The following is a 10,071-nucleotide window of genomic DNA, read 5'->3' on the forward strand; positions in this document are numbered from 1 at the left end:
TTTTTGCGAACGTTTTTGGATTTTTTCAAATACTGTGAACATTAAAAAAACATGCGTTACCTAGAAATATTTTATTTAAAATTATTGCTATTTTAAATTCAAGAAATAAATTTCGAAATTTTAAATGTTAAAAATAATTTTTGAAACTAATGTCTTATTGTTGTATTTGTAATCAATAAAATATATTTATAAAAAATTCTAATTGTTAAAATTCGGGAATTTTCCAATTCAGATATTTTATAAATCGGCAATTTTCTGTCGAGAATTTTATTATTCGGGAATTTTCCAATTCGGTATTTTTATTTTTCGGCAATTTTATTATCAATGAATTTTATTTTTCGGGATTTTTCAGTCGTCCCTATATTTTAAATTGTTTTAATTTAGAAGAAATTGTTTATTAAAATCTTCACTTTTGATCTTTGAAATCATCGGAATTTTTAAGGTTTCAAGTCGAAATATATTCCATTTTCAACCAAATATATTTAAATTTTTCACAAAAAAAAAGAATTGTTAGAAAAACAGATGAATTTTCAATGTAAAAAGGCGAATTTTCAAGAAAAGAAAATCTCTTTTAACCAACGTAGTTAAAATTTCAAGTATTTTTTCAAAATTTGTTTGAATTTTTAATAAAAAAAAGTTTCTTTTTCAATCAAGAAAGATTAATTTTTTATCATAAAATGTGGACTTTCTACCATAAAAAGACGAATTTTCAACAAAAGAAAATAATTTCTAACCAACGTAGTTAAAATTTCAAGAATTTGTTGAAAAATTGTTTGGATTTTTAATAAAAAAAAAGTTTCTTTTCAGCCCAGAAATATGAATTGTCTACTATAAAAAACGAATTTTCTACCAAAAGACGTTTTTTCAACCGGTTGAATTTCACGAAAAAAAATTAATACATCTTAGCAAAATATTTGATTCCTCAGCCAAATAGATGAATTTCTCAATGAATAAAAAATAATTTTAAAATCAAAAGGTTAAATTCTCAACTACAAAAGGAAATTTACAAAAAAGAGAAGAATTTTCAACAAAATACCCCAATTTTCTACCAAATAATTGATTTTTCAACTTATGAGGGTTTAATTTCCAACCTAAGAGGTGATTCTAAAAAAGTAGATTTTTAAAACCAGAAAATTAATGTTCTAACAAAAAATACGAATTTTTAACAATTTTCAATAAGATTTTTGACTTTGGAGCCAATAAGGCAAATTATCTACCAAACTGTTGAATTTTGAACCCAAAAATATAATTAAGTTAATTTTTTACGAAATAGTTAAATTTTCAACCAAATAGTTTACTTTTTTTACCAATTTGCTGAATTTTCAAGCCAAAAAGAGAAATTTCCAGCAAAAGAGTTTAATTTTCAACAAAAAAATATTAATTATCAACTAAAATAACGAATCTTAAAAAAACGCATTTGTTAAAAAGTAGAATTTTAAACAAAAATATAGATATGTTGGATTATTAAAGGAAAACAGAAAGTTGCATTTTTAATAAAGAAGGATGAATTAAAAAACAATTTCAACAAGAGTTCAATATTCAACCCAAAAGATTAATATTCTAAAAATCGAATAGTTAAATTTTTAAGCAAGGAGATGAATCTTAAACAAAATAGTTCCATTTTAAACAAAATAATTTAATTTCCAACAAAATAGTAGAACTTTTAACCAAACGAGATGAATTTTGGACCAAAAATATAATAGTAGACGGAAAGAAGAGAAACAGGGGAAGTGTCTTGAAAGCAGAAAAAAAATTCTTTAAAAAAATAGATGAAAAGGGGAATAGAAAAAATAGTGTTAATTCAGAAATATTGAAGTGATTTTTAAACTTATTTAGTTATTATTGAACTGTGCCGTTGGAAGTTATTTAAGTTTGTAAATTTGTATGAATGCACTTATAAGTGACGACGGAAAAACTTCTTTTTTATTTGAAACTTGTGTCTAAAATTAAAAAAAAACTGGCTTTTTCCTGATTTACTTATTTCGAAAATACGAGCTCTATCCTAAAAGTATCCGATAACACCTCCTTTTTTTGGAAGCAACTGTCTTCCAGCGATCCTCCCATTTTCGGAAGCACACGTTAAAGTCACCTTTCGGAACAGCTAACAGCTGCTTCGTCGCATTCTGTTTTATTTCCTCTGCGTCTGGTAATCGTTTCCCTTTTAAAGAATACTTCAATTTGAGAAACGACCAGAAATCACAGGGAGTCAGTTCAGGTCTGTATGGGGCTATTTAAATGGTGCAAGGTCTTTCTGCAATTTCTGGCGAATCGCCAGAAATTTCTGAATGAGCTGCGATGACTTGAAAAATGCCTTTTTCTGTTTCCTGTATTATATAATCACACCAGATACAAAGTTACATCAAAATGTCGGATACTATCCAGACAGACCTCACATTTGTTCTAGCCCGTGGCACCAAGTAAACGATTTTAAACGAGTTATATAATTTTGAACATCCAAAGAAGCAATGTGCTTTTCTGCTCATTTCTCAAAATGTCTTTGACAACAATTTTAAAGTTTTGGAGAATTACCCATATGCTCGTGGGTGCCTAATTATTTTCAAAAATCGGATTTTCTTTTTAGATTTAGTCCACTTTTTCTTATTTGTAGATAGCGGCGATACTGTAATTAAACATTATAACCGATTCAAAATCTTTAAGAGTGCGAAGTGGCAATAAAAGTTGGTATTTTTGTCACGTATGGTACAGCTATGTATGTATATTGTATCTGCACACTTGATTTGGCAATACAGGCAGAAAATCCTAAAATTCTGATGGGAATGAGAATCTCTGGTTTTGCCTTGGCGCTCCTTACAAATCGATCGATTCAACGGCTATGCCTAACCCTCTCTATGTATATGATGTATGTATGTATGTATGCATGTATGTATCCATGTATGTATGTATGTATGCATGTGTATGCATGTATGTATGTATGTATGTTTAAATGTATGTATGCATGCATATTGTATATATATATGTGTGCGTCTATGCATTTAGGTACACCTATCTGTGACAATGTGAAAATGAAACCATTTTGCAGCACTCCAGGTCGTTTATTCCTTATCTTGTTCCATTTATCAATAGGCCAACACGAATGCAAATGCCAGCAAAATTAAAGAAGCCTCTGATGCAAAATTATTATACGAGTACGAGTTGGTTCATTGTTTGTATCATTATTGATTTTCCTATTGTATCCTTGTAGCACAAAGTGAGCTGCTATCGAAAAATGAATCTCATATTTTTGAGACATGCTCTTCTTTCGCAAGGTTTATAAACGAAAATATAAACTTTGTTTACAGAAAGTTTAAAAAGAACATGGAAAAAATCGATACTTTCTCCGCTATTTGGCATCAACAACAAAAGTGTAAACAAACCCGCATGAAACAATCAGCAATAAATTCTAATAATAAATTTATATGTTGTACGACAATCACGCCGTAAGAACTATACGTGTTTTCTTGTATACATTTTTTTTTAATTTTAATTTTGACCTAAATGATTTCGTCTCGGATTCTATTTCACTGATTAAAAACATTTGATGATGGACAACCGCAAAATAAATTTCATCCCAATATCTTCATTGATATAATATTTTTTTTTTAAGCGACAGACATCCGATAAGGATATTGGGATTAAATTTATTTTGTTGCTGTCCAACATGGACTAGAAGTAATCTGTGAAATAAAATCCCAGCATTGAGCGCTTACAGGAAAATGAGATTTTTTAATATTTTACGTTTTTTTTTTTTAAATTTAATACATTATTTTAAATAGAAGTCTTCTGGAAAGAACATGGATAAAACGTTTTTTGATGTTGTCCGACATCAAGGATAAGCAATCTGAAAAAAGTTAAAAAATATTAAACCATTTTTTCAATTTTAATCAATTTTGTTTAATAGCAGTCTGCCGTTAGGAGCATTGGGATGAAGCTTTGGTTCATGTTCCTCTCAATAAAATACTAGTAACTTGTGAAATAAAATCTGAGAACGGAACGTTTGAAGCAAAATGAGATTTTATTTTTTAATTATAACACATTTTAAAATTTTTTATTTGTTTGTTGAATTAGCAGTCTTTCGGCAGGGACATTGGGATAAAATTTTGGTTGGTATTGTCCTTCATAAAAAGTCAGTAATTTGTAAAATAAAATCCGAGAACCGAGCATTTGAAAGAAAATTAAAATGTTTAAATATTAATCTTTTTTTACATTTTAATACATGTTTAAATCTTAATAAATTTAATAAATATTGAGATATTTTTTAAATAAGAGTTTTCCGGTAGGGATATTGTGATAAAACTTTTGTTGGTGTTGCCTTTGATAAAATACCAATAATTTGTGAAATAAAATTTGAGAACCGAAAGCTTGAAAGAAAATAATCTTTTTTTTTAATTCACCAAATTTTTTATATTTTAATACATTTTTTCAAATAGCAGTCTCCCGGTAGGAAAATTAACATAAAACATTTTTTGCTCTTGTCCGACATCAAATATAAGGAATCTGTGAAGTGAAACTCAAGAATTGAGCGTTTAGAGAAAAATTAAATGTTTTTAAATATTAAACAATTTCTTAAATTTTAATACATTTTTTTTAATAGCAGTCTTCCGTTAAGGTCATATCAGGATGACATTTTTGTTGGTTTTGCCCTTAATAATTTACCAGGAATTTGTAAAATAAAATTCGAAACCGAGCATTTGAAAGAAAATTAAAATGTTTAAATATTAATCTTTTTTATATTTTAATACATGTTTAAATCTTAATAAATTTATTATATATTAAGATATTTTTTAAATAGCAGTTTTCCGGTAGGGATATTGTGATAAAACTTTTGTTAGTGTTGCCTTTAATAAAATATCAGTAATTTGTGAAATAAAATTTGGGAACCGAAAGCTTGAAAGAAAATAATAATTTTTTTTCATTCACCAAATTTTTTATATTTTAATACATTTTTTTCAAATAGCAGTCTCCCGGTAGGAAAATTGACATAAAACATTTTTTTTCTCTTGTCCAACATCGAAAATAAGGAATCTGTGAAGTGAAACTCAAGAATTGAGCGCTTAGAGAAAAATTAAATGTTTTTAAATATTAAACGATTTCTTAAATTTTAATACATTTTTTTAAATAGCAGTCTTCCGTTAAGGTCATATCAGGATGACATTTTCTTAGGTTTTGTCCTTAATAATTTACCAGTAATTTGTAAAATAAAATTCGAAACCCGAGCGTTTAGAGGAAAATTAAATTTTTTTAAAGTCTAACAAATTTGATAAAGTTAAATAAATTTTGTAAATAGCAGTCTGCCGATAGGGACATATTATGATTATATTTTTGGTGGTGTTGCCTTTAATAAAATACCAGTAATTTTTAAAATAAAATCCGAAACCCGAGTGGTTGAAAGAAATTTTGGATTTTTTTTATTTTAACAATTTAAAAAAATGTTAATACATTTAAAAAATATTTGTAATTTCTCCGGTAGAGACATTGGAATTGTTTTTTTATGTTGCTTTCTATCAAATAAGAGTAAGTTAGCCAAGAAAAATCTAAGAATCCGCGCTTAGAGAAAAATTATTATTTTTTTATTTAAAAAAAATTCTTTCAATTTTATTTTTTCGTGGCCGATCTGGGAATTATTTTTAAAAAAATTTATCATTAAATTTTTAAAAGGTGTGTTAATTTTTTTATTACGTTTGGTTTAAATATTTATATTACTACCAATAGCGAAGAAAATTTAGATTTTCTTTTGTAACTTTTTAAACAAAATTTATCTACACCTCATATTTTTTTAATTGTATGCAAATGAATGTACGGAAAAAACCTTATGCCTATTTGTGAACTTAATTGCTATAAACAAGCTGTATTTTACAAATTGGCATTTTAAGGAGAATAAAATCCTTTTTTCTTAATTCTCTTTAAGTTATATTTCCAGTTATATTTGTTAATGCATGTTTGTCATGTGCTATTATTTTTTACTTTTACAAACAGGTTTTTTATAAACAAATGCAAATTGTCGACAATTATAAGGAGAAAGAAATTGTCTTTTCTTTTCACCTTTCAAGTTATTATTTTATATTTTTTCTTAATTTTATAAATAAATTAAGTAAATAAATCCAGTGTTGACATTTTTGCAGAGAAAGGAATTGTTTTTTCCTGTTCATCTCCTTCAAATTACGTGATTAAAGATGTTCATTCATGAAAATTTTTCATATTATTTTTTCCTTAATTTTATTTGTTCTCCTGAATTTATGTTAAAAGATTTTTTGTTAATTTTATTAACAAATAATATTAGCAAGTTCACTTTTTCGGAATTTATATGGACAGAAAAGGGTTTGTTTTATTTTTTAATTATCTCTAAATTATGTTGCAGCGATATTTTATTATTTGATATTTTCCGTTTATTATTTATAAAAATTACATAAACAGCATATATTGTGCCGGCACTGATGGATAATGAAAAAGATTTTTTCTCATTTTACTTAAGTTGTAAAATGCTGATTTTTTCGAATAAGAGGAAAATTCAAAATTGGCTAGAAATTGCTTTCTAAAAGTTATTTTGAACTTCATTATTGGATTTCATACCACTCTGCGGGAATTTTTAAGCTTTTTTTGGAATAATTAAATTTCGAAGGTTTACAATAAAAAACTCTTCAATTTCAAAAAGTGAAAATGTTCCATTAATTTATTTTCCGATCAGAAATATTTTGTAAGATTTTGAAAATATTAATTTTTAAGTATCTTCATTTTTAATTATAAAATTTAAAATATTTGAATTCTTCAAATTAGCTATATAAACTTGCAAATTAATTGCCCGAATAAGTTATTATATGTTTTTTTTTTATTTAAAATGATAAGAAAATTTAGTTATAATTAATAATTCATCATTAAAGTTTGTATTTTGCAGGTGGCGTGGGGAACTGTAATGGAATTGCAAAGTTGGTTGCTCTATCACCTTGTCTTGCCTGACTGTAATCAAGGTAAAAATTAATAAATAATAAATATCATCACTCAATTTCATTCCACATAAAAACCACACATATAAATCTAAATTATTCATTTACTACCATATTCTTCTTTATTTATCCCAATTATTATATTATTTAAAATTATTTATTTGCAAGTTCTTTTGTTTATTTACATACGAAATTCTACACACATTTTAGTTTCTTTCTTTGGGTTTGCTTGAATTTGGAACCACCGCCCAATTATTTGATTTCCAATTCCGTTATCATCGACAGGAAACGACACTCAATGTTTGATGGTAAGTTGATTTCTTTCAAGCTGTATTCTGAAATTATACTTTTGTATATCTATGTGCGTAATAACTGTTATTATCAGGATTACTGGACTGTGTCAATGTTTCATATCTCAAGTGAAACATTTAACATTGATAAAAATGTTTCTGGAATACCTGTACACTCGCAAGGAAATATTTGTATTTAATTGAAAAAACGATTTCTTTAACATAAGAAAAAAATATGAATAAGTAGAAATCTAATGTGTAAATTAAAATTATTTATAAGAGTAGTATAGCTATATGGGTACGGGCCCACTTACCGACCAATGGTAATTATCTGATGTCGGTAACTTAGCATGAAACAGAATCTTGCTCGGACGGTAAGTGGACCCGTATCCATATAGCTATACTACTTATAAAAAAGCTAAGTATTAATTGTTAACAATATTTTGCAACAGAATAAGTCTAATAAGCTGCTATGATACAAATACGATGAAAAAGATTTTTCCGCAAAAAAAATAATGAAAGTGTTCTATTAATGACTATTAATAAACAAGATGAGATTTTCAGCTTGCGATTCTTTTGATTCAAGTAAATACTACTTCTAAAAAAAAGAAAATTTGCTTCATTTAAATTACTTTTTCATCAATGGTAATAAAAAAAATGTTATACAGTGATGCAGTCCCCAGCTACAGGGGGTGGAGTTTACCCTGCCGGAGGAACCGGAAGTCGGGCTCGGGATTTGGGTCTTCGAGCTCAGAAAAAACTTCTTGGTCGCTTCGCATCAACTGGAACCGGAAGATCCTTTTTGATTGACGATGCCACCACGTCTCTTTTAGATAATCTTTACAAATTAATGGATAAGACTGCTAAGCAGTGTCCAAATGTGGACAAAAAACAACCGGAAAAGGTCCTAAAGAATATCGTTAAATTGTCGATTAAGGTAAGTTTATTTCTTTTTAAAATAAGCAAATAAATTTAGGCTCCGGGTTTTTTTCTTCTGTTTTTGTATATTGCAAAATTTAAAATAATTGAATTTATAAAGATCCTAAATTCAGGGGAGATGATTTTATAAAACTCTGGCATAAAATTAATGGCCTTTCTCAGCTTCTCAAATTTGAAAGCATATTTTTGTACGACCTACTTCAACAAAATCTACAGCTTTCAATTTTTAACTGATTTGAACGTTTTTATTTTAGAATGATGATGACTAATGGATTAACTTGTTAACTTTAATTATTTATAACAAAGCTAAATAATGAGTTTTACCAATGTTTTGTAGAACGTTGTCAAAGTTTTTTTGTAGTTTAGTAAGTATAAGAAACGACTCAGATATATATGAGACTGCAAAGAGTCTCTAGATCCTCTAGATCTCTCTAGATTCTCCTATAGGATCCTTCTAAATCTAGAGTATTCCTAGCTTATCTCGATTTCTAGATTTATTTAGAATGACTCTAACTCCGATCAGAGAGGATTTCGATATAAATCGAGAGGTTCTCTAGCTCATCACGATCTCTAGATCATCTTAGAGTATCTTTAAATTTCTAGATCCAGTTGGAGAGGATATTGATATCCTTCTAAAGAGTCTCTTGATCCACTAGTTCACCTCGAACCTTAGAACCTCTAAGAGTATCCTTAGATCCCTGAGTTCTGTTAGAGTGTATTTCGATGTGCTTCTAGATCCTCTAGCTCATATCGAACTCTAGTTTCTCTTAGAGCATCTCTAGATTCATTTAGAGTATCTTTAAACCTTTAGATCTAATTGCAGATGATATTGATATTCTTATAAACTCTCTAGATCCTCTGAGCAATCCCGATCTTTAGATCCGTTGAGAGTATCTTTAGATTTTCAGGTTCTGTTAGAGAGGATTTTGATATCTTTCTTAGAGTATCCTTAGGTCCCTAGGTCCTATCAGAGAGGGTTTTGATATGCTTCTAGATCCTCTAGCTCATATCGATCTCTTTTTTCTCCTAAAGTATCTACAGATCCTTTCCGAGTATCTTTAGATCTCTAGATCTAGGTGGAAAGGATATTGATATCCGTATAAAGACTCTATAGATCCTCTAGGTTATCTCGATCTCTAAATCCTCTTAGAGTATCCTTAGATCCCTGGGTCTTGTTAGAGAGGATTTCGATATCCTTATAGATCCTTTAGCTCATATCAATCTTTAGTTTCTCTTAGAGTATCTCTAGATCGTTTCAGAGTACTCTTTCAGAGTATCTTTAAATATCTAGATCTAGTTGGAGAGTATGTTGATATCCTTATAAAGACTATCTATATCCTCTGGGCCATCCCGATCCTTAGATCCTTTGAGAGCATCTTTAGATATTCGGGTTCTGTTAGAGAGGATTTTGATATCCTTCTACAGACTTTCGAAATCCTCTAGTTCATCTGGAACTTTAGTTCCTCTTAGAGTGTCCTTAGATTCCTGAGCCCTGTTAGAGAGGATTTCGATGTGCTTCTAGATCCTCTAGTCCATATCGATCTCTTGTTTCTCTTAGAGTATATCTAGATCCTTTCAGAGTATCTTTGAATTTCTAGATCTAGTTGGAGAGTATGTTGATATCCTTATAAAGACTCTCTAGATCCTCTGGGCCATCTCGAACTTTAGATCGAGCATCTTTAGATTTTTGGGTTCTGTTAGAGAGGATTTTGATATCCATCTAAAGACTCTCTAAATTCTCTAGTTCATCTGGAAGTTTAGTTCCTCTTAGAGTATCCTTAGATCAGTGGGTCCTGTTAGAAAGGATTTCGATATGCTTCTAGATCATCTAGCTCATCTCGATGTCTTGTTTCTCCTATAGTATCTCTAGATCCTTTGAGGGTATCTTTATATCTCTAGATCTA

General features: G+C 28.6%; 2 protein-coding genes across 4 annotated transcripts in view; one reads left to right on the forward strand and one right to left on the reverse strand.

Annotated features, from left to right (window-relative positions):
* The window catches only part of LOC117181471 (DDB1- and CUL4-associated factor 12), a 251,124-nt gene that overhangs the window by 174,351 nt on the left and 66,702 nt on the right, over nt 1–10,071 (reverse strand). The gene's annotated exons all lie outside the window — the stretch shown is intronic.
* Nucleotides 1–10,071, forward strand: part of LOC117181474 (tumor necrosis factor alpha-induced protein 8-like protein) — a 28,771-nt gene that overhangs the window by 14,779 nt on the left and 3,921 nt on the right. The window contains exons 2-4 of one of the 2 annotated variants that reach the window (XM_033374168.1): nt 6,890–6,962; nt 7,149–7,246; nt 7,897–8,165. In XM_033374168.1, coding sequence (XP_033230059.1) covers nt 7,237–7,246; nt 7,897–8,165 — 279 coding nt within the window. In that variant the 5' untranslated portion in view covers nt 6,890–6,962; nt 7,149–7,236. The remainder of the gene's footprint in view (nt 1–6,889; nt 6,963–7,148; nt 7,247–7,896; nt 8,166–10,071) is intronic. The other variant, XM_033374167.1, reaches the window with a different exon arrangement.

The sequence above is a fragment of the Belonocnema kinseyi genome, chromosome 10 (assembly GCF_010883055.1).
Source record: "Belonocnema kinseyi isolate 2016_QV_RU_SX_M_011 chromosome 10, B_treatae_v1, whole genome shotgun sequence".
Classification (NCBI taxonomy): Eukaryota; Metazoa; Arthropoda; class Insecta; order Hymenoptera; family Cynipidae; genus Belonocnema; species Belonocnema kinseyi.